This window comes from Musca autumnalis, unplaced genomic scaffold (assembly GCF_047663935.1).
Source record: "Musca autumnalis isolate F117 unplaced genomic scaffold, ASM4766393v1 scaffold_1, whole genome shotgun sequence".
Taxonomy (NCBI): domain Eukaryota; kingdom Metazoa; phylum Arthropoda; class Insecta; order Diptera; family Muscidae; genus Musca; species Musca autumnalis.
In genome coordinates this window covers 309,416,078-309,442,320 of record NW_027411644.1, presented here as the reverse complement: position 1 = coordinate 309,442,320, position 26,243 = coordinate 309,416,078, and the positions used below count along the sequence as shown (strand labels likewise).

General features: G+C 38.2%; 1 protein-coding gene across 17 annotated transcripts in view; it reads right to left on the bottom strand.

The window, feature by feature from the left end:
- Nucleotides 1–26,243, bottom strand: part of LOC141389920 (juvenile hormone esterase) — a 154,899-nt gene that overhangs the window by 43,546 nt on the left and 85,110 nt on the right. The window contains exons 1-2 of one of the 17 annotated variants that reach the window (XM_073962168.1): nucleotides 18,926–19,433; nucleotides 10,910–11,461 (exon numbers count right to left, since the gene is read on the bottom strand). The exons of 1 other annotated variant lie outside the window; for it this stretch is intronic. In XM_073962168.1, the coding sequence (XP_073818269.1) occupies nucleotides 10,910–11,392 (483 nt within the window). In that variant the 5' untranslated portion in view covers nucleotides 11,393–11,461; nucleotides 18,926–19,433. Of the gene's footprint in view, nucleotides 1–10,909; nucleotides 11,678–18,925; nucleotides 19,434–26,243 lie in introns of those variants that run through there. 15 more of the 17 variants (XM_073962169.1, XM_073962166.1, XM_073962165.1 and 12 more) reach the window with 15 other exon arrangements.

Genomic DNA, 26,243 nt, shown 5'->3' with positions numbered 1-26,243 from the left:
GCTTGAATGGAATCCCCAAGGATCACGAAATCGAGGTCGTCCAAGAAACACCTGGCGATGAACAATAACCCAAGAACTAAGACAAAACAACCTTACATGGGGAAATGCAAAAACAACAGCATGTAACCGTGTAAGATGGCTATGCTTTTTGGAAGCCCTATGCTCCCAAGAGGAGTAACAGGAAAAAAAGATATTACGACAAATTTTGTGAGACACAAAAGTGTATGTAATTTTGTTATGTCGTGTGGCTCACAAACTCATTTTCAGTTATATATCTACTTATAATGACTTCAAAAGTTTGTCAAAAAAGCGCGAGCTTTTTTTATCGAATCACGTTATAATTAAAATTTTATCTAATCTTAGGTAAAAACTCATCTAAATATAAGATAAAGGGGTACAAAGTTGTAAAAAAGTCATAATCTTAATACACTGCCCGTCACTTGAATAGGACCCCCCTACCAATTTTTTTTCCAACCTTAATTTTTTCCGGAATTATGCAAAATATGAAGTGTTGAAGATTTTTTATATTTAGGTTTACGTGTTTGGAGTAAACTTAGTCATTCATTTGTATTCATATCTGATTTATATAAGAATTATACGACGAAAGCAAAATAAAGTCCAATTAATTAATTAAGAACTTTCATAAATAATGGCCTTCGTCCTAAAAAGACAATAATAAACAAAAGACTCCATGTTTTTGTTTAAATATTTCATAAACTACTAAAATATTAAAACACCAACAGTGGATTAAGATTTTTTATATTTAGACAAAGTCTTTGGTAGACACTTACATATGTTATTTATTGTATTTTCAACATATTACCTACAAATAGTTTCGACTTCAATTTAACAAAGTATGAAAGTGCCTTTCTCATTCAATTTCTTAAATATGCTTTCCAGTCGTTACTTCTAATTCACTGGAAATGTAATTGTTGTCGAATTTTCTATTCAATATTTTCATGAGGCTATAAAATTACCTTTAATGCGTTCATATTGTCCATAAATCTACATTTCGAATGGAAACAAAAGGCAATGCAAAACAAGTAAAAAAGCATTAAGTTCGGCCGGGCCGAACTTTTCATACCCTCCACCATAAAATATTCATTCCTGTCCCCAACTTTAAGTGAGTACGTTAAAATGTCAGATAATGTACATAAAATGCTTCATTCGGGAGGCCCTTTTTTATGGTGCCTATATCTAACTGTTGACAATTTTTGGTGGGCTAGAAATTGGGAGGTACTGTTATATAGGGGTTATAATAAAACATGGGCCTATGTTGACAGTTTTTGATGGGAGCCTTTAATGTCAAATAACTCCTAATTCGGTTAAAAAATTTAGCTAGAATCCTCAAAATATCGAAAATCGGTACATAACGTGGGAAATTCAAATGTCATTAACAGCTAGTTCGTAGGTATCTGGGCTATACGAAAATATGAACTTAAATGAACAATTTTTGTTGCAGAAGTTTTGTTGACTTTTAAATTTCAAATTACAGAAAGTTCGTCCAAAAAATAAAGCTAAGGTACGGAAAATCGGGAGGTTTGTTTTGGGGCTATACAAAAACATGGACCTACGTTCGGTTAAACATTTTAAGTAAAATCCTTAAAGTAGCGAAAATAGGGAAGTATCGTTATATTGGGCTATGTTGAAAATTGTTGATGCAAATGTGTGGTGACCACTACAACCTTCAAATGTCAAAGTACAGTTAGTTCTGTTAAAAATTGTAGCTAAAATTGCCAAATTTCTGAAAATTGGGAGGTACCGTTACATGGGAGCTATATCCGAACATGGACCTATGTTGACAATTTTTGATGGAGACGTGTTGTGACCACTAAGAGCTTCAAATGTCAAATTACTGCTTGTTCGGTTTAATATTGTAGCTAAAATCATCAAATTACTGAAAATCGGGAGGTACCGTTATATGGGGGGCTTTCTTGATAATTTTTGGTGGAGAGGTGTGGTGACCACTAAGAATTTCAAATGTCAAATGTTCAAATTACAGATAATTCGGTTAAAACTTGTTGGTAAAATCCTCAAAATACCTGAAATCGGGCGGTAACGTTATATGGGGCTATTCCAAAACATGGGCCTATGTCCACTAGTTATATAAGTTTATTGGGGGTTATACCAAAACTTGGACCTAGGTCCACGACTTTTGTTATATACGTTTAGTTACACTTAAGAACCCTAAATGTCAAATTATAGCTATATCGGTCTGAAAATGTAGCTAAAAAATACCGTAAATCGGGGGGTACCGTTATATGGGGGCTATACCAAAACGTGGATCTATGTCCACAAGTTTTGTCACATAAGTTTATTGACATTTAAGAACTTCAAATGTCAAATTATAGCTAAATCGGTCTGAAAATGTAGCTAAACCCGTCAAAATACCGTAAATCGGGGGGTACCGTTATATGGGGGCTATACCAATACGTGGGCCTATGTCCACAACTTTTGTTATATAAGTTTATTGACTTTTAAGAACCCTAAATGTCAAATTATAGCTAAATCGGTCTGAAAATGTCGCTAAACCCGTCAAAATACCGTAAATCGGGGGTACCGTTATATGGGGGCTATACCAATACGTGGACCTATGTCCACAACTTTTGTTATATAAGTTTATTGACTTTTTAGAACCCCAAATGTCAAATTATAGCTACATCGGTCTGAAAATGTAGCTAAAATCGTCAAAATACCGCAAATCGGGGGGTACCGTTATATGGGGGCTATACCAAAACGTGGACCTATGTCCACAACTTCTAATTTATAAGTTTATTAACACTTAAGAACTCTAAATGTCAAATTATAGCTACATCGGTCTGATAATGTAGCTAAAAACGTCAAAATACCGTATATCGGGGGGTACCGTTATATGGGGGCTCTACCAAAACGTGGACCTATGTCCACAACTTTTGTTATATAAGTTTATTGATACTTAAGAACCCTAAATTTCAAATTATAACTAAATCGGTCTAAAAATGTAGCTAAAAACGTCAAAATACCGTAAATCGGGGGGTACCGTTATATGGGGGCTATACCAATACGTGGGCCTATGTCCACAACTTTTGTTATATAAGTTTATTGACTTTTTAGAACCCCAAATGTCAAATTATAGCTACATCGGTCTGAAAATGTAGCTAAAATCGTCAAAATACCGCAAATCGGGGGGTACCGTTATATGGGGGCTATACCAAAACGTGGACCTATGTCCACAACTTCTAATTTATAAGTTTATTAACACTTAAGAACTCTAAATGTCAAATTATAGCTACATCGGTCTGATAATGTAGCTAAAAACGTCAAAATACCGTATATCGGGGGGTACCGTTATATGGGGGCTCTACCAAAACGTGGACCTATGTCCACAACTTTTGTTATATAAGTTTGTTGACACTTAAGAACCCTAAATGTCAAATTATAGCCAAATCGGTCTGAAAATGTAGCTAAAAACGTCAAAATACCGTAAATCGGGGGGTACCGTTATATGGGGGCTATACCAAAACGTGGACCGATATAGCCCATCATCGAACTTGACCTGCCTGCAAACAAAAGACGCATTTTCCCAAAATTTCAGCGTCCTATCTCTATTTTTGTGGATGCTAGAGTGATTACCACAGACGGACGGACGGACGTGCTCAGATCGACTTAGAATTTTACCCTGATCAAGAATATATATATTTTATAGGGTCGCAAATGAGTATTTCAATGCGTTACAAACGGAAAAACAAACTTAATATACCCTCCATACTATGGTGGAGGGTATAAAAACGTATCAAAACAAAAAACAATCAGTCGGTATTTGCGCAAATGAAAGTGGTTCCATTATATCATTCATTTGTTCAACACCAACAACAAAACAGCAATAAAAGAGAAACACAAAAGGATTGATGCTTCTGGATTTTACGAACAATTTCTGCAAATTATTAACGACAACAACGAATGCTTAATGGCTGTAAACAAAGGTAGGGTGTTAAAGTTGGGATGATAAAAAATTTAAATAAAAAATACTTTGTTCCAGAACTAAAAAGTTTTTACAATTTGTACCACTTTTACACATTTTACCCGAAAAAGGCGTTCCCGTACACAAAAAAGTCGTAAAATGTTCACTTCTCTTTTAACAAAAATGGCGCTGAATGACGCTCTCTTTAAAAACTTTTTACACGACTAAATTGGGCGAGTAAAAAAATAGTAACATGGTTGCCGGCGTCTGATTGGCTGATACGCCGACTTTGACATTTATTCCAGTTTTTTGACGTATTTTCTATTTTTCCGTTCCCGAACTATTTCAAAAAACGTGTGTTTGAGAACAAATTTGTTGCAGTTCTATCTTTTACGAGTTTTACTATGTAAAGAAGAAACGAAGATTATGTAAAGAAGAAACAGTCTCATTTGACTACAGTTAAATATCCTCAGCCTATGAATGCACAACGAACAATAACAGGAGTGGTGGACCTAAATGACAGCTGGCCTTCTCCTACTGTTATTAATGGGTGGCCTCTGAGCAACATATTTACACTATACATTTGATATACAAATGTATTATTGTGAGTGCTAAACAACCCATTAGGAAATTGAATCTACGATGACCATATCATCAACGAAAAATTTCAAAATTGTCTTTAAACAAGACAGGGTCACCAAATTTGTCACTCTTCCATGGGCGATGTGTGACATTCTGAACGAAAATGTTTTGCTATGTGCCTTGGTACAAGTTAATGTTCATTCTATCGTCCATGAAGACAACTTCGCTTACCTTGTCGCTCAACTCATCGTGTACGTGTTTTGTGACATTTGTGTGAAAATGTCGTCGATGATCGCAAAGGGCTGTCGTCGAGCCGTCTTCAATGGATTGGAGACAACTTTGAAGACACATAGCAGACAACTTCCAACTGGGAAGACTCTTTTGTACCTTTCTGTCTAGATCAGGGACGCGCTTCTTTGCATGTCAGTATAGTGAGGGTGCCCACTGAGTTTTTTTGCATTTGATTCTCTCTCACATACAGTGTACGTGTACATAAACAAACGATGAACATCATGTGGTTGTTGTTTTTTTCACCCATGCATACACACATGCTTTAGTATTGATGGAAATATTATGGGCGACGCTGGTCTAGATCATGAAGATCTCTCCTTTAGTGTCTGGGGTGTCAGTTCCGAGGATATGACCCTTCCTTGCGGAACTCCCAGCTTCATTCATTTGAACTTCTTGCTTCTGAATTCCACGTAGGACTGACGTCCACTCGTATAATAAATATCCAATGTTTCAAACTTGGCCGGAAGGTGGGCTGACCTGTTCCAAAGCTCAGATCCAATGCTGCCATCACTGTTCTATGGCACGGTCTTTTATAGGCTAATATGTGTGGAAATGTAGTACAGTGCTGTTGTGCTACTATGCTGATTGTGGTACCCATGTTGATGATCCTCAACTGGATACCACGCTCTGATGCTAGGAGGGAGTGACGTCTTAAGTATCTTTGCTACTGGTGACAGAAGTGAGATCGGCCTTTACGATGCACCTTTGCAGGCATTCTTGCCAGGTTTAAGCAAGGACACAACCCTGTCGATTTTACAGGCTTCGGGAACTATTAGGGTGGCTAACGACGGGTTGGGGACCTTTCTCAAATACTCGACTCCTGGGTCATCCGGCTGTTATAGCATCACCATTGAAATTCCGTCAGGTCCAAGCGCTTTGAATGATTTTGGACCTCGGATAACATCTACAACATCAGCCATTGAAAAATGTGGTGGTTCCTCCTCGGATGGAAGGGATCACAAATGACTTCTCTTCGCCCGGTTGCAGCACTTCAGATGCTCTAGCCACTTTTTCTGCTGGTGTTCACCGACTAACCTATTGACTTCCATTGTCAATTCTAGGATTCTGGGGTCGCTACGGTTCGTACGGCGAAGCTCATCACGCTCATTCGATAATCCCGTCAACTCTGCTGGGAAAGTAGGTCTTATTGCGAGCGGATACAGCATTGATGATGTCTCGCAAATTCCCCTCGGCTACCCGAATATCAGAGGGATTGGGCAGTTAGTGAAGTCTCTGAATCAATTGGCTTTGCCTTGGTACCGAATTCAGAGGTTATGATGGTCTATCGATGGAAATGAGTATAGGGAGATGGTCCGACCCAAGGGGTATGAAGGTTTGCTAAGTCATGTTATTTGTCAGACGAAGTGACATGATGGATATATCAGGGGAACTATGGCAGTCTTCTCTAAACCTTATGGGTACTTCTTCGTTCACGGTACAAAATGTGAAGCTATGTTTTTGCTCTCTCTGGCCATTCCCTAGGATTGAATGCCATAACTCATGATATACATTGAAATCTCCTATGACCAGCCTCCGATTATCGCCTCCAACAATGGTCTGAAGTCGAGAATACATACATATTTAGCAGTTCTATCTCGACGGTTAAATACTTTATCGCTACCCCCCATACACTCCAAGTATGGGTCACTAGATTCGGGCTCAAGCGAGATAGGTCTGTAGTGAATAGAATGTCGCAATAGGATTGCAAGTCCAACAACCTACTTCTCGTACAATCCAAGCGAAGTACGTTGTATCCATCACAACTCCCACGACTGCAGGTGTTGTTCAGCTTCCTGAATCGAAACAATTCCTGAAATGTACCAATTCACGTCACCCGTTGGATGAGATGTTGACAAACGGGGAAAAAAGTATGGTCCGGGGTTACTCTCTATCCCGCCATGGACCAAAAGAGTCCGGAGCCGGCATTCCGGGACATATCGCTACAAAAAAATGAAGACGAACATGTAGTTGCTGGGGTGACGGGGAAAAAAGTATGGCCCGGGGTTACTCTCTATCCCGCCACGGACCAAAAGAGTACGGAGCAGGCATTCCGGGACATATCGCTACAAAATCGGATCAATCCGTCGCGAGATCGGAAAATAACAGTTTTTTGCTCGGATGACTTAAACATGCTATCGTTACATCCAATATCTGAAGGTAGTTGGTGACAGAAATCAAGACACCGTCGGACAATATGTTCAGGGCAGGCTGTCATGGAACATTTCATTATCCAGGTGTCCAAGTGTCGCGCACCAGTAGTATTAGCGGGTATTTTCATATTCCTCCACAATAGAAGCACTGCAGTAGGTCAGTTATTTAATTACACTATGCAACACTGAAAATGCAAACAACTTCTAGTATTAATTTTTTGAAAGTACATATTTAGACTACAAAAACCCTAGTTGGGTTTTGTCCTGTCAGATCCAGTTCGGATTTTATGGCCTCATCTAAACCGGGCTAAATCTACACTTTTTTGCATTTATCAGGTCTTTATCTCAGAAACGAATAGGAATTTGGCATTGCTGTCTTTAGCAATATTGTAGCCATAAACTAGTAGAACTTATCTTTTGAAGAAACCACATAAGAAAAACTCCATCTAGGGCATCAAAATCTATAAAATATAGAAAATTTTACATAATTGCTGAAATTCTGGTCAGTATCGGCTAAACTATTGGGAGTTGAACCAAGTAACCTTTTGCAAAAATCTTCCAAATAAAGTTCTCAACAATTCTTTAGAACATTCTGAAACTCTAAAATGCTTACTTCATGTTGTTTCAGCGGTATTTTGCATCAAATCTTTTACAACAAGTATTTTAAACACAGTTCACACCAACAGCTTATTCTCGCATTTCGGATTTCACTACATTATTGACATTTTTATTAAATCGTCGTTGAGAAATGTACTGAAAACAACGGGACAGAGGCATTTTACAACAATGACATGTTCTGAAGAGTTGTGTATTACATTCCAGGGAATATTTTTTCAAAAGAAAATATTCAGAAAAAATTAACAGTTTTGGAGATACGGTGCTAAATGTATAAAAATTGTGGTATTTTTGCATATATTTCGAAATTTGAGGCAATAAATGTAGTTTTTCGAGTTCATTATTTCTCCAAATATTGTTTTCTTGTCCTTATCTACAAATTTGCTTCAGAGGTCAGAAGAAGATTCGCATTGGTTTCAGAGATATAGCCCCGAATTTCTTTAAAAACTCAATATTTAACCATGTTTAGATGGGGCCATAAAACCCGAGCTGGATCTGACACAACAAAACCCAACTAGGGTTTCTTGGCGTTTGGGTCTGTACTTTCAAAAAATCTTCAGTTCGAATTGTTTGCACAAGATCACCTTAAAAATGTTGCACAGTGTTATTCAATTTGTCACATACATATCGTCGGTGTCATGCTTAAGTGTTCCATACGCCATTTTTGACATTTTGAGATAAAGGTACCTTACAAGGTTTTGAACCATGCTCTTTCAGATTTTTTGGTCGGATTTTCTCTATCTCTTATAGTTTATGAGATATTCAAATGCCAGCATGTTCCATATCCGCTTTGTGACCCAAAAAATCTTGACGTTTTGTTCCATATCCATAAAGCCTGGCGTATGGAACAAAACATCTTTGAACTTTTTAGTTCCATATCCATGTCGTTTGGCGTATGGAACAAAAAGAGACAAAAACGAATTGTTCCGCACCAAAAATGATGGCGTTTGGAACAAAAAATTTACCATTTTTGCCAAGTTACGGAAAAGTGTGGCGTATGGAACAAATTTTTTTAAAGGATTTGGTTTAAAAACTGAAGAATAATAGTTTCTGAATCCAAATATTTTTGAATTTTGTATTGTTATATGAAAACGAAAATTTATCAATCGTTTAAACAAAAAAATTCCTAGTTTAAAGACAAAATTTTGATGCAAGTCCACAAAAATATACGCAAAAGCGTCCATTCGACTTGAAGCTTACGGACTACAAAAATGGTATTATAAGAAAATCGCGTTTAAATGTTTTATGTTACCTTAGAAATGCAAAATATCAATCCGTTTTGTCCGATCGAAATTTTTACCACAAAAGAAATAGTGATAAGTAGAGGAAATTCCTTAAATAAATGTTAAGGAAACCTATAATAATGGTCCTTATTGTATTTATGTGAGAAAAATAAATGTTTCACTTAAAGTCCTGATTTTTAAACTCCACAGTAGTACTTCATATAAGGGAGGTGGAACACGATTGATAAAAAGTGTTTTGGTTGAAATGTGACAAAACGTGTTCCATGTGACACAAACTGCCAAAAACATGAAAAAAAGATTCCATGGAACAATTCAGCAACTTTTTGCAATTATAAAAATTTGCCATTACTTCTAGACTATCACAGCTATCTGACTAAAATAAACTACTGATATATTCTATGAGTTCAGTTAAGTAGAACTGAGCTCTTAAAGTATTGGATTATTGTACCATTTTTATCCTGTATGGCCTTAAACATTAACTTGAGTTTTTCTCGAATCAGGCAAATGGCGTATGGAACACTTAAGCATGACACCGACGATATGTCATCGACGATAGGACCCACCCGACGCCAAGATCATACAATCATCCACATACCTGTTCCAGAACGGCACTTATTAAATGTTTTAATTTTATTTATTTTTTATTGACGTTGCCGCCAAGCGCTTTTATTGTGTTTGCGATCGATTCTATTGATATCGATCGTCATTGTGATGTATCATGTTCCTGTTTGTGATGTTGATATTTACCGCAGTTTCCTCCATTCTCTCTCTCTCTCTCTTTGACAATTTCTGATTAAGGCATTTGATAATTGCAATGCCATTTTGCTTCGTATTTGTCTTTTTGCAGTCAAAGGAGAAGGTGAAAAACTGCGGAAAGTATCTGCAATGATATTTGTTATTGTAATTTGTGTTAATGACTTTACATTTTTAGAAATAAAACGACTGACGTACACACGTATAGTTGATTATCCAATGTATTAAACAAGGCTGGAGAGAAGTCTTCTCTATGTCCTCGAACAGCTCGAAGCTTTCGATAGGTCAAAAGCCACCATGACTGTTTCGCCTGTTCTGGTTTAGTCCTGGACTGATATGTGTGGATATGTCGTGTAATGCATTTGTCGTGTTGTGCATTTTCCAAATTTGTAGCTAAAACCCTCAAAATACCGAAAATCGGGAGGTACTGTTATACGGGGCTATATCAAAACATGGACCTATGTGGACGATTTTTGGTGGAGAAGTTTCGCTGAGAACCGCAGATGTCAAATGACAGTTCGGTTAAAAATGGTAGCTAAAATCCTCAAAATACCGAAAATCTGGTTACACTAAAACGTATAAAATATATTTCAATTTTTATACCCTATACCACAATGTGGAAAAGGGTATAATAAGTTTGTTTTCCCAAAAATTCATGTAACGCCGCGAAATATTCGTCGTAGACCCCTCATGTGGTATACCAAACTTCATATCTCGACGAGATAAAGCGATTTAGCGATGTGTGTCCGTCCGTCCGTCTGTCCGTCCATTAAAAATTGTAATCAAGCTAGAGGCCGCAATTATGGACCGATTGTCACGAAATTTAGTATGGAGGTCGGGTTTGGACCAGAATAGAACTGATTAGTTTTTGGCGATGATCGTGAAATGTTAAAGGGATGAAATGGACCAAAAACAAAATGTTTGCTCGATTTTGTAGCCGCTCTGTAGGTCGCAATAATAGTCCGATCGGCGCGAAATTTTAAACGTAGTTTTGGTTTGAGATGAAGAAGTAGCGTGCAAGTCAACGGTATGATCGGATAATATTTAGCGGGTTAAATTGATCAAAACTTTTGTGTGAAAATTGGTAAAATTTCTAATGCACATCTTATAACAGCTAGCCCGGAAAGCTAGTGCACAGGGATAGTGGTATAGGGTATCACATGGTCGGCCCCGTCCGACTATAGTCTGTTCTTACTTGTTTTTTAATATTTCATCATTCCAAATAATTTGCCCTTTCAAAAATTCGTGGGTAATCATCATAATCGAGTAAAAATTCGCTATTTTAATGCGTTACACATAAACATTTACTCTCTACACATCTCTCTCTACCTTACCTCTATTGTTGAAGGATCCAACGAGAACGAGGCGGAAGTTGTAGAAACAATGGCATATTCAAAACTATCCCAATCATCGTTGTCGATGTGAATGCTATTCGAGGTAACTGGCGTTACGGCTGGGCTAACGGTTGTTAAGTCAATGAGTAGATTTTTTTCGGTTGAAGTGGTTACGTTGTTGGGCAGTACTGGAGGCAATAAAGTGGTCACAATTAATGGTGGCGTTACAGATGTGCTTGACGATGATGATGATTGTCTTGTTGTTGGCGGCAGCAATGGTACATCTGTTGTTCCAATTAACAATTGAGTTTCGGTAATATTTCCAAGTTTATTTTCACTCGCCGCACTAGCATTGCCATTGTTTGACGGCTTGGCCTGTTGCCGTTTAAAATGTGTGGCCGATATTGCGAATACCAGTAATGCAATGGCAACTGCAACAGCCACTATGGCAGCAAGATATTCCAAAGAGCGACGACAGATCATTGTCGTTTTTGCAGTTGTTGTCACAGAGTCCAAGAGAGTTTTGTTATTAACCACCGGTTAGTGGTGCTACTGATGCTCAATGAAGAAGGAAAATGTGCGAAGAAAGAAAAAACATACATACATACATATGAAACACAAAAATAACACAAACACACACTGACACAATATTTGTTGTTATTTAATTTTTCTCGTTTTTTTAGTTTTTATTTTACATTTTTGTTGTTATTTTTGTATTTTGTTTAATTCCGTTTAACGTAATAATGCACAGTGGTTCCAAATGGAAGACTGAAAAATTAACAACATAGAAGACGTGTCAAATTCAGAGATGGCCTGTTAGAATGTGTGACTTATTAGACATACTTTTTACGTCGAAAACCTAGTATACCTATCCAAAACCTATAGGTTTTTAACAAATAGATCTGTTGGAGAAGTAGAGCCTATCCAATGGTCTAATCGAGAACAGTTCCTCGGAAGGTCTCTAAGATAAAGCAAACTTATAATAGTATGGAATACATTACGACCGATCCCGTTCAATCTTTCCGATCTCCGATCCTCACCATCTCAACCCCGCGACGGCCGGTTCTATGTACGCGTTTGACCCCCCAGCAACAACATGTTCGTTTTCGCTTTTATTTTTATGTGGGGAGAGGTATGTTCCACAATGCCTGCTCCGGATTCGTTTGGTCCGTGCCGGCCTAGATGGTAACCTCAGACCTTGGTTTTGCTCAGTTTGTCACAGTCTCATCCACCAAGGTCGGACCTTCGTGAGCGAGTATAGCGATAAGGTTTATTTTGTTTAGAGCTGGCCAACGTGATTCCCCTTGAGTCTTCGTCGTCGTCATCGGATTATGAAACTCTCCCTCAATCTCCTCAACAGCTGTACCAGCCGCAGTTTTTAACATCGGGTATTGCTGTTTCTGACAATATAACATTCCTGCAGTTTAACTGCAATGGTTTTCGTGGCAAGATCAATGAGATTTTGAAACGAAGCTAACTAACTGAACAACATCTCCCGTCTTCGGAGTTGTGATGGATACAACGTACTTCGCTTGGATCGTACGGAAAGTAGATGTGGTAGACTTGCAATTCTATTGCACCAATCTGTCCAGTATAGACTTATCTCCCCTCTAGTGACCCATACATAGAGCGTATGAGGGTTGCGCTAAAGTGTTTAACCCGCGCAATAGAAATGCTAAATGTGTATATCCCGCCGATCGATAGTTGTGATCCGTGTTATTCGCTTGACATCAGGCCACTATTGGAAGGTGTTAACCGGCTGACCCTATGAAATTTAAGTGCGCATCATGAGTTATGACGTTAAACAAGATGAAATCACCAAAAGGGCAGATCGTTGGCTGAGAAAATATATAGCTCCACATTTTGCACCGTTAACAAGGCCGTACCCACCAGGATTAGAGAAGACTGCCATAGCTCGCCTGACATATCCCTTGTGTCACCGGGTCTGACAAATGACGTGACTTGGCAAACCGTCATATGCCTTGGGCCATCTCCCTATCCTCATTCCCATCAATAGACCACCCGACTTTATATCCTCTGAACGCCCTACTTTCGTTAATCATGGGAAAACCAATTCGCAAGGATTCAGAGAATTCGCCAACCAACGCTTCAGAGAACTGCCCAATCATACTGGTGTACAGGTAGCAAAGAGGACATGAGGACGAGCGTTGTTGTTGTTGTTGTTGTTGCAGTTGCAGTATTTTATACACACAGCGATGAGTTTCGTCGTACCAACCCTACGTACCAGAGAACTAACATTGGAAGTCAATAGATTAATCGGAGAAAGTGGCTAGATCATCTGAAGCACTGCAGAATTGGAACCGGTAGTAAACGAAAATTGTGGACAATGGTAAAGGCGTATCGAACTCTGCTAAACAGGTTGATCGGACATCTGTCATGTTTAACGGCGAGATTGTGACAGATCCGAAAAGGGGCTCGGGTTATTTTAGCCGAGAATTTATTGAGCACCTCTATAAGGACAGAGCGAAGATAAGTGTTTACGTCGTTTGCGATCTCTTTCAGTCAAGAAGGAACCACCACAATTTACGATAGGTGATGTTGCACGTGAAGTGGTAAGCAAGTCCGTCTTGCACTCAGAATGTCTCCCTCCCAGAACATCAAAATGTTCGGCGGTGGCAAATCCCCTTAGTGTAATTCTGGCTTACATTTCCTGAGTATTTTAGCCATGAACAACTTCTCAACAAGTGGTGCCGAAAGACACTCCGTTCGGATTCGGAACCGAGTATCTGATCAAGGTCCTCAACCCGTCGTTAGCCAACCTAATAGTTCCCGAAGCCTGTAAAATGAGCAGAGTGGCCCCATTACTGAAACCCGGAAAGTATGCCTTAAAACAGGTATCGGCACCAATACAAACGCATTGTTTGTGGCCTCACGCATACGACTCTCTCTCGCTCTCTCCACAAACAGCGTGTGCGTTAATGCATTGCTAAAATTAAAAATCATTGAAACAAGCGACAACAGAACCTTCTTCATTGACTTCTGAACGAAGACTGAGTGATGGTTGTTCCGTTGTTATTCTTATCAAAGACACGTGTGCCCCTTTTTGTCGGATGCTGCCATAAAATGAGAAATACAAGGAACAAAGGCCTCAAGTCCTTAACCACATACAACGCGATAGGTCGGACATTGGAAAAGTTATGCCAGAATGCAGCCCTGAGACCCGTAACAAGGTGTCTCCTTAAGTCCTCGATGGACCATTTACACAAGGAAACTAAGATCTTGGCGATGTGAGAACCATCCAAATCACCATCTAGTTGATCCCTCATCATCCGTGGCAGCAGAAGAACAACAGTTGTCTAGACAAGCGACAGTTTTCTTACGGTAGCAGCCTGCATTCTTACTGGTCCGCTTTTGGAAGAATTGGTTGAACCTCCTCACTTGGAACATTTTGAAGTTGCGGACAGTATCTGCCGGATTAGGAGTAGAAAATCGCCAGATATCGACGATATGTCTGGAAGGATGTATAAGGTTATCTGAAAAGTCATGTCTGAGTATATTGAGTCAGTTCTCAGTGGTTGCATTAGTCATGAGAACTTCCCGCGTGCGTGTAAGCAGGATCGTGTTGTGGTACTCATTAAGTCGCCAGGTTGGTTGAGGTGTAATCCACGCTCGTATCGAGGCATATGCCTTCTCCCAGTACTTGGAAATGTGCATGGAAACAGGCTCGTGTTGTAGTGGGGTAATCCACGCCTGTATCGGGACATAAGCCTTCTTCCTGTACTTAGAAAGGTAGTGGAGAGGATTTTGATGGCAAGACTTAAGGAGTGCTACAGTGCGGGGTCTGTCTCCGCATTAGTTCGGCTTTGTCGAGGGTAGAGGTACGGTGGACGCGTGGATGCATGTGCAGAATAGCTTGAGCGGGTCAAATGATAAATATGTCTTAGGCAAACTTGTGGACATGGGATAGCGTGCTCGCTATATTGTATGAGATTAGATGTCAGGACTTTGCTCTCTGCTCTAGTTATTTTAGTGGAAGAAGGGCTTGTGTCATGGGAGCTAATGAGAAGGTCTCGACAGATGTGGAGCGAGGTTGCCCACAGGTTTCTATCTGTGGTCCTCATTATGGATTCTCTGTTGAGGAGGTTAGCGACCACTCTCAAGATCTGTGCGTATGTTGATAACCTGTTTATCATGACTGAACGGGAGACTCGTGTGGAGCTGGAACGTCGTGATATGATTATCGTGGAGATCTGGAGTGGTTGGACCGAGTGGGTGTTGAAGTGACCAAGTAGAAGACGGATCTGATGCTGCTGAAAGTCAGGTTAGCACAAAATCGTCCTGCTCACGTTCGATTTGGTGACGATACGTTAGACAGGTCAAATACCTGGGTACAACAATGATGGAGAGAATGAACTTCCTGTCACACTCGCTTGAAGGACAAGTTGAGAGCTGTTGTTGGTATGGTCAGAAGGATCTTGCGCTCTGTGTTTATCATAAATGGTGGGCTTTTTGTTGCTTATGGTGCACTTTTATGGTATGCTAGAGCTGAGCCTGTTATGGGGCGGAAGCTAGCATGTCTGCCTGTGTTTTGTACCTGCAATGCTGGTGTAACTAGGCCCCTGCATAAGCTGAAGCGTGTTTTGCAAATGGGTGAGGATGATGGGTCGGGCCTTTTGATTGGGTAGATGGGGATGTATGATGGACAATGGTTAAGGCGTTAAGTCCTCGATGGACCTTAAGTCCTCGATGGACCATTTACACAAGGAAACTAAGATCTTGGCGATGTGAGAACCATCCAAATCACCATCTAGTTGATCCCTCATCATCCGTGGCAGCAGAAGAACAACAGTTGTCTAGACAAGCGACAGTTTTCTTACGGTAGCAGCCTGCATTCTTACTGGTCCGCTTTTGGAAGAATTGGTTGAACCTCCTCACTTGGAACATTTTGAAGTTGCGGACAGTATCTGCCGGATTAGGAGTAGAAAATCGCCAGATATCGACGATATGTCTGGAAGGATGTATAAGGTTATCTGAAAAGTCATGTCTGAGTATATTGAGTCAGTTCTCAGTGGTTGCATTAGTCATGAGAACTTCCCGCGTGCGTGTAAGCAGGATCGTGTTGTGGTACTCATTAAGTCGCCAGGTTGGTTGAGGTGTAATCCACGCTCGTATCGAGGCATATGCCTTCTCCCAGTACTTGGAAATGTGCATGGAAACAGCCTCGTGTTGTAGTGGGGTAATCCACGCCTGTATCGGGACATAAGCCTTCTTCCTGTACTTAGAAAGGTAGTGGAGAGGATTTTGATGGCAAGACTTAAGGAGTGCTACAGTGCGGGGTCTGTCTCCGCATTAGTTCGGCTTTGTCGAGGGTAGAGGTACGGTGGACGCGTGGATGCATGTGCAGAATAGCTTGAGCGGGTCAAATGATAAATATGTCTTAGGCAAACTTGTGGACATGGGATAGCGTGCTCGCTATATTGTATGAGATTAGATGTCAGGACTTTGCTCTCTGCTCTAGTTATTTTAGTGGAAGAAGGGCTTGTGTCATGGGAGCTAATGAGAAGGTCTCGACAGATGTGGAGCGAGGTTGCCCACAGGTTTCTATCTGTGGTCCTCATTATGGATTCTCTGTTGAGGAGGTTAGCGACCACTCTCAAGATCTGTGCGTATGTTGATAACCTGTTTATCATGATTGAACGGGAGACTCGTGTGGAGCTGGAACGTCGTGATATGATTATCGTGGAGATCTGGAGTGGTTGGACCGAGTGGGTGTTGAAGTGACCAAGTAGAAGACGGATCTGATGCTGCTGAAAGTCAGGTTAGCACAAAATCGTCCTGCTCACGTTCGATTTGGTGACGATACGTTAGACAGGTCAAATACCTGGGTACAACAATGATGGAGAGAATGAACTTCCTGTCACACTCGCTTGAAGGACAAGTTGAGAGCTGTTGTTGGTATGGTCAGAAGGATCTTGCGCTCTGTGTTTATCATAAATGGTGGGCTTTTTGTTGCTTATGGTGCACTTTTATGGTATGCTAGAGCTGAGCCTGTTATGGGGCGGAAGCTAGCATGTCTGCCTGTGTTTTGTACCTGCAATGCTGGTGTAACTAGGCCCCTGCATAAGCTGAAGCGTGTTTTGCAAATGGGTGAGGATGATGGGTCGGGCCTTTTGATTGGGTAGATGGGGATGTATGATGGTGCAGTGCAATCCCTCGGGAGCGTGCTGCTGATAGGTGGCGGACTAGGTGGACGAACAGTGACAAAAGGGAGGGTGACGTACAAAATTTATTCGTGACGCAACGTTTGTACTGCACCGCCCAGGCTTCGACTTCAGCATGAGTCTGGGATTCTTACTGAGAGGACATGGCTCCCTGGATGCATCATGTAAGAGGCCTGACCGCTATGGATTTGTGTGGGTGTTTGATGGCCGAAGACGGGAGGCATATACTGACGACCTTAATATGATGACATTAGAAATTTAGCAAGTACGAGTATAAAGAATGGAGAAGCGGGGTGGGATTTCAATAGGGAACTTGGAAACAGTCGGAACTTTAGTTGTTTCGCACGTCAAGAGTTTAATAGGACTTAGTGGAGGAATACCTTCACATAGTCATCACTTCAGTTGGAGCGTTTTGGTGTGGAGGAGTGTTGGTGCGGTGTCGTGTTCGTTATGGATGTCGTGCCTGTCGCCCGTGAGGGTGGCCTTGCTAATTGTTGTGTTGTCCGCCCAACACAACTACAAGAATCCATTGCCCTTAAGGACGTCATGTTCATGTTGTTGTTGTAGCACAGAAACCGACGCAGAAGCATAAGTTTGACGCTGAGTTGGCAGCCGCTGGCCGAAATGCTATGGTGTCGGGTCAATCCGGTACGAAAATACCCGCTATCGTGGGAATGGCAACATGTGGATTGTTTGTGGTTTCGTGTTGTTTGTTCTGCTGTTTGAACTGTTGGATGCCCTTGGTCAGGGACTGTTTAGAGTCCAACTGGTAGTAGTCATTGGCTAGAGGCTATATTCTGGTACCGTGGTGCCCCCAAAACCTCGGATATGTTCTGGCAGTTGGTGTTGGCCCCCTAGTGGGAGCATCGCGGTGGCTTTGGTTAGGACCCAAATTGGGTTGGTAGAGTGTTGAATCGAATGTTGAGTTGCATTATGCACTGCATATCTGACCCAAAGAAAGGCAGGAGTGTAGATGGTCTCCGCTCTAAACAAAGATGTCGATCGCGTCCAAATACGTGTGAGCGAATTGGTACCCGTGGATTGTGAGAGGTCGTTGGTAGACGCATTGTATTCACCCGGTGTTAAGGGCACTGTGAAGTAGACCGTATGGAAGGTACGTCGTATTGACCGGGATTGATGGCACAACGCAGAACATCTGCAGCGTTTTAACGCCAGCCAAACCAACTCACCTAACTCCACTCTCATTACGAACTTACCCAACTCAGGTGAAGAATCATGAGAACTATTCGAAATAAATTATACAATTTTTGCGAAAACAGGTCTCAAACTGTATTTAAACTAAAATGTTTGGGGGTGATACCTGAAGGAGGTTCCTCGAACTTGAAACAAGTTTTGAAGAACTGTAACAATATTCAAAGATTGGGCCAAATCGATTGCTTCTTTCGAGAGTTATCGTACGCACCTGCCACTGTCAGACGCTCGATTGTTCAATCCATGAGAGTTGAGAGTACTTCGGATATGAACAACTTATCTACGAGTGGTGTCATATCGTCCGTACTCGATGGTAAAAAGGAACTCTTAATAATTATATATGCACATGAAGCATATGGGGGACGCGTAACTCATTTTTTTATTCTGTTATGTCCCGATATATATTTCTATTGAGGACGTTATTCTTTCGAAATGAGCCTCAATTTTTAAAGCCATGCCGATAAAGGTAGACTTAATAACAATCACTATTGCCCAAAACTAACACATTATTCCCGCAATGCAAGCCCCGTATACACAATATCGTTAAAATCGTAATGGAGTTACAAAAAGACCCCTGCGAACTATCTACATTTGGAACCACTGTGTTCAACGAAATAACCACTTGTTTATTTCTGGTGTTTATGCAATAGGCCGTAGTGCAGGCGCACTCAAAGTCTATTTCACTATTAACCCACTTCAACGAAAGGAAAAGTAGGAAGTTCGCCACAGAAATACACTTTTCACTTATCAAATGTTTGGCAAATCGTTTATTTCGGAACTAAAATTGAAACACAAATCGCACTTCTTCACATTTAATTTGCTTCTCAGCTAGTCTTTTTTTTTTTCTTGGAGAAACTTTGAATTTTATTATTTTAAAAATTTTCCACTTGAATTTTGGTTTTCGCTTTTAAACTCCGTCGCTTTTCGTTTGAAACTGAATTTGGAAAAGTCAATCGTGGCTGTTGAGAGATACTTTTTTAAACAACAACTAAGCTGACGCTGGTGGTGGTGGTCAGAGTCTAGTCTGGTACTGGCTGGCTAATACTGGAGTGTTATTGGTATTATTGTTGGTTGTACTCTGCGGATTTTGGTGTTATTGCATTTTGTTGTGGTGGCTAATACACTCAGTATTTGTTGTAGATGATGTTGTTGTTGGAGTCTTTTTGCAACAAAAATAAATTAGTTATAAATTAGCAACAATAATAAGGGTAATTGCATTTGTTGTTTTACCTTTTATCCGATTTTGTGTTATAAACAAGAGGCGAGCTTGTATTTTCCCTTGTTTTTCCTTTTTTTTGCCTTTTTGTTCATCATAATCAGCTGTGATCTGTTATAAAACACGCAAAGGCCAACAAAAACGCTATTTTCCTGTTAGCTTCGATTGCTGATGCTGTTGGGAGATTTTCACAATTGTTGGTTTTATTTGAGCCATGTTATGTGTGACACAGTGGTTCTCATTAAAGTTTTAGCGCAAAATAAAAGTTGTTAATATTAAAAAACCTATCAAATATATTTAAAGTTGCCAACAAAAATAAAGGGAATGAGTGTATCCAGATGCTACTTTTAGAGCTTTTTTGCTAATAAATCATTTTCTAAGAGCACCGGATATTTCGATCCTAATATTCTAATTGGACCCTACATATTTCGAATCACAGTTATTTGAATAAAACAACTCAATTTTAAAATGCATTTATTTACATTGAACACAGACAGATGCTTGTACGATATAAGATAATTCTTAATTGTGTAGTTTATTAAATACATGAAATGTCATTATTTGCGGACGGGGCATTTCATGTGACAAGTTCCACCTTTATGTACCTAGAACTACACATTTGGTAACGAAAAATATGAACTTGAAAAAAACGATGTCACAGTTTTATCATGGATTAGTTCGTTCTTTAACCAACAATTTAACAATTTAATTAAAAACAAATAATTAAGCGTTAAGTTCGGCTTGGTTGAACTTTTTATACCCTCCACGAACTGAATTGAAGTAAATAGAAACAATTAGTTTCCTTTCGTTTATGAAAGTACTTAGCTCTTCCTCCACGATGCACGGTGGTTCAGAATGGTTTTTTCCTGGTCAAAATTCTGTAACTTTTGAACGGATGGAGATATTTTCATAGTTCTTTTTTTGTTAGACAGATAACACAATCAGCTTTCAGACGAATTACAGGCTGTCAAATTCGGTCTGGTAGTTGCAGAGAAATCAAACTTAAACTTTTGAGTTTTTTAACTATTTTTCATCAAAATATGAGTGTGTTTGTGGTTTTATATCTTCCTATGTATTAAAGATGGTCAAACACCAACAAATAAACAATAAAATTGCCAAAAAAGTAAAAAAAAATCAAAAAAAAAAATGTTTTTCAAAAATTTGTAAAAAAAAATTTACAAAAAAAATAAATTTTTTCAAAAATTAAAAAAATACTCCTTGGGGTTTTATAAAACTTATATAGCTCGAACAAAAACTCATATACTCAAAAAATGTTAATTTGTGTCAAAAAGCTGTTATTCATATAGAAAAACACACATTTTTAACCATGTAATTTCAATAAATTGAAAAAACTGTTAAACGGACGCAACGGGACGGGTACAAAAGTATATATGGGCTGAAAGAGGAGACTCTCGTGCATCTTTTTGTGAAAACAGAACATTGTTCCATAAAAGTTCTAGTCCACTAAATGTGGAATTTCATAAAATTTAGTACCTGAGGAAAAATAAAATAGGTCATGTTGTGTAAACGCTACGGTAATTTACTAAAACTACTTTTAAATTCCACAATCCTGCCTACCTTACACAGAAATAATGAACACAATATCTGTTATAGTTTCCGAGAAATAGCTACGTCTTTCTCCAGAAATTTGCAAAAATTACGAATTTCCCAAAAATGGGGAAAATGTTCATCTTTAAAGTTTATGTTTACTATCGAATCCCATATATAAATTAAATATCTTTGACAAAACAAAATTTTGATTCATGGTAGAACAAGAAAAGGTAGCAGCAATACCCAGCTGACTGAACTGGGCTGTAGTGTTAGTGTCAAATTCCATACGACATTTTATATATTTATTTCTATGTTCGATGTATATTAGGGACATATATTTTTTGAAGAAAAAAATTATTCATCTGAAATAAAAACAATTTCCCATAAAGACTCCTTCATGTCATTGACATGTAACCTCCTCCAGGTCCGAACGACATGTCGCACACTAAAACACCACTTATAGAGGCGGTACAATATTTGTTAATATGTGTGGTATTTTGTTAAACTTGAAAATAATAAAGCCCTAATAAACATGTGCTTCTTGTTTTCAAAAACAAAAGATTGAAACAGCTTCTCTTTTTTCAATGAATTACGAGCGACCCCAAACATTTTTGCAAGAATTCTACTTCCTGCGTGATATTGTGCATTTAGTGGAATGATATTGAAACATTCAAACTGAAAATCTAACGAGTTTTCATTTATGTTTTTCAAAATATTCAATCAAATGTGAAAAATTATTAGTTTTTTAAATTCCAATAATTTATAGACATTTCCTTATTTTGTTTACATTTATATTTGACACTAACGTTCCAAACAAAAACAAATTCCTTTGTGGTTGTTGTTCGAGTTGTATTTGTTGTAGTATTAACTTTACCTTGTATTTATTCTACCATGATTTTGATTTTTGGCCAGGAAAATCGATTCCTGAACCATATTGATAATTTTCTGTTTAAACCCTTTAAATCAAATGTGTTCTTCTTTGACACAGCGGTGCCGAAATTTTTCGGCAATTTACACACATACGACCCGAATGCATAGAAAGAGCGTACGAAAAAGAGATATTGTTTTGATTTGTTTTTGTTTTGTAGCGTGCTTGCATAAAAACACACTAACACACAGTCATAAGTTGCCAATAGTTTGAATACATTCACATTTTGGGCTGTTCTCTTTTTGGTCACGTCTGCTTTAAATCGAGCTATCATGGACCAATATTAAAATTACATTGTGTGAGTGCATGCTTTTTCAATTGGTTGACTTGTGTGTGTGGAGAGAGAAACGTTTACTGAGAGCACGTGGGCGCTCTCTTGCCTGACGCTGCCCTATAGCCCGTATAGGTGTGTGTGCGTCTGTGTGTTTGTTGCACAGTCGGTTTCTAGAGGTAGCCAGATTTTCTAGAATAATCGGCAACGAGAAGCGATTCGGCGTAAATACGGGGCGATTCAGAAACAGCCAGTCAGTTGTGCTTGAGACGTCAAACTGAACAGTCGGTTAAAGAAGAAGTAAAGAAAGCTTCAACCTTTTTCAGATGTAATTCGAATCTTTTTAGTTGTAATTCGAGAATTCCATTTGTAATTCTTAAAATTTTATTTGTAATTCGAGAATTCTATTTGTAATTCGTAACATTTTATTTGTAATTCGAGAACTCCATTTGTAATTCGAAACATATCAATTGCATTTCGAATTATTCCATTTGTAATTCGAATTACTCTATTTGCAATTCGAATTATTCTATTTGTAATTCGAATTATTCCATTTGAAATTCGAATTATTCCATTTGTAATTCGACTTATTCTCTTTGTAATTTCATTTGGAATAATTCGAATTACAAATGGAATAATTCGAATTACAAATTGAATAATTCGAATTTCAAATGGAATAATTCGAATTACAAATGGAATAATTCGAGTTTCCAATGGAATAATTCGAATTACAAATAGAGTAATTCAAATTTAAAATACACATTTTTAACATGTTATTCGAAACATTCCACACCTTTTTCAGATTCAGATTCGAATTATTTTAATTGTAATTCGAGAATTCTATTTGTAATTCGTAACATTTCATTTGTAATTCGAGAATTCCATTTGTAATTCGAATTATTCCATTTGTAATTCGAAATATTCCATTTGTAATTCGAATTATTCCTTTTGAAATTTGAATTATTCCATTTGTAATTCGTATTAATCTATTTGTAATTCGAATTTTTCCATTTTTAGCATGTAATTCGAAACATTCCACACCTTTTTCAGATTCAGATTCGAATTATTTTAATTGTAATTCGAGAATTTTATTTGTAATTCGTAACTTTTCATTTGTAATTCGAGAATTCCATTTGTAATTCTAATTATTCCATTTGTAATTCGAATTATTCCATTTGTAATTCGAATTATTACATTTGTAATTCGAATAATTTCCTGTGTAATTTCAAATAAAATAATTCGAATTACAAATGGAATAATTCGAATTACAAATGAAATAGTTCGAATTACAAATGGAATAATTCGAATTTCAAATGGAAAAATTCGAATTACAAATAGAATAATACGAATTTCAAATGGAATAATTCGAATTACATATGGAATAATTCGAATTACAAATAGAATAATTCGAATTACAAATGGAATATTTCGAATTACAAATGGAATAATTCGAATTACACATGAAATGTTACGAATTACAAATAGAATTCTCGAATTTCAAATGAAATGTTACGAATTACAACTAAAATTACATCTGAAAAAAGGTGCAGTTGTAATTCGATTATTCTATTTGTAATTCGAATTATTCCATTTGAAATTCGAATTATTCAATTTGTAATTCGAATTATTCGATTTGTAATTCGAGTTATTCCAATTGAAATTACAAATAAAATACTTCGAATTACAAATAGAATTATTCGAATTACAAATAAAACAATTCGAATTACAAATAAAAGAATACGAATTACAAATGGAATAATTCGAATTACAATTGAAATGTTTCGAATTGCAAATGGAATTCTGAAATTACAAATAAAATGTTACGCATAACTAATGGAATTCCCGAATTACAACTACAATGATTCGAATTACATCTGAAAAAGGTGTAGAATAATTCGAATTACAAACCGAATAAAATAAAAAGTGGACCTATACCGATAAATTGCAGGTGGAAAATTTAGTACCCCCAACGAAGGCTAAATGCCAAATTTCAGCCATTTCGGTTGGTTATTGAGGCCACAACCTTCAAAAGAAGGTACCGTTCTATATGAAAACGAGGACCACCGATAATGATAATATACCCTCCGGAATGCTTTATACCCTCATGAAAGACCAAATACCAAATTTCATCCGTTTCGGTTTTATAATTCCACTGAAACCTTAAAAATACCCAAAATCGGAAGATACCATTCTATGGGGGTTATATGACGTAGACCGATACCCACTAATTTTAGATGGAAAAATGTATTCCCAATGTGCCGAAAAACGGAATGTGTCCTTCTATGGAGGCTATATGAAAACATGGACTTATCGTCAGAATTATATCCTCAGCATTTATGCTAACGAGGGTATATACACTTTCATACGGACAAAATATGCCTCATCGAAATAATTGGTTTGGACGAATTAGCCATGTCCGTCTGCCTGCCTGTTCTGCAGGCTGGCGCACGATAGCTATCGAACGGAACAACCGATTCTGTCCAAAATTTGGCTTTCGAAATATTTTGTCCAAACTTAGTTTAAGTTCGAATATGGGTTGTATCGGACCACTCCTTCTGGTACCTCGCCCCCAAAAGATCGAAAATGTTCGGTAAAGTTGAGCACACGATAACTGAAGGGAGTGACCGATTTAGTGCATTCTTTACACATCCAACTATATCTACAATATATAGATCAGGTTCGAATATGGACTATATTTGTTCATTCCTTCGGGTACCTCCCACACAAAATGTCGGACGAGTTCAATTTAAGACCTGCCTTCGAATCACTTTGATTTTTAAGCAACTCTCATTCGCTGCCTCCATTAGAACGGAATTATTTAAAAAAATATCACTAAAATGGTATGTACGATATTTCTTAAACGAGGCAACTAATTTGATCCAAACTTTGGATCTCTTAATATTTTGTCAAATTTAGTTTAACTTCTGGTCCTCTCTTTAGGGTATTCAATATTTGTGTCTAAATGCTGTTTAGGGTCTATTCGAAGATTCTTTGGAAATGTATACCGATGCACATCGTTGTGGTCCTGTTTACAGCGATATTATGTTTTCCGTGGACAAGTGAATGTTTCCTGGCATATTGGTCCAAAAGTTATACGATGACCCACCGAAATGATTAATGGGCGCGATATCTATCGAAAGTACCTCCTCCGCAACACTTTAACTTTAATCCTAATCTACAATTTTGTCGGCAAAGTTCAAATGTCCAATAAGGACCACACATTTCTGAAAAGACCCTAAATACATTCCATCTGCCCGTATATGAAAGTTTCAATTTACATAGGCTGAGATCAGGGACGTACGCAGTATTTAATTTGGGGGGGGGGGGGTACCTTGACCAAAAATTATGAAATTCAAAAATGTTGTGTAGCGGTACATAAAGCTGTTTTAAAGGGGTTTTAGTTGATTTTATATGAACTACTGACACAAAGTATATAATTTCAATAGAGAGAGTTTGAAATTTGGAACAGAGTATAATAAATTAGTCTTTGGATGGTTAGAATTGAAATGAACCATATTAGAACACGTTCAGTATAGACCCCATACAAAAATTCCGCCTGGTATTTTGAAGCTTTTAACCAAATTCTCCAACAGAATTGACGCAATAACTAAAAAATCTTTCAAATGAATATTACCCATGTAGGTTTACGTTTTAACGTATACCAGAATTGTTAACCACAGTAGCTCTTATTTGGCATTTTCGATTCTATTTCAAAGATTTTCATCACACATTAACTTTAGTCTCATTAAAAAAGTTTTGTCTTATTTTTGCCTTATTAAGTTATCAATTGAACACATTTTTACCGCGAGGACTGATTCTGATAAGAAAATCTATCTAAAAACGATAGAGGAGTCGGGCGATACCGACTACGACTCATAGACTCCGAATTCTACTCGCAGTACTCTTTGAGACTACGAAATCCACATTAGGTCTCGGCAAAATTTTAGCTAAGTCGTGACAAAATAGGTTAAGTC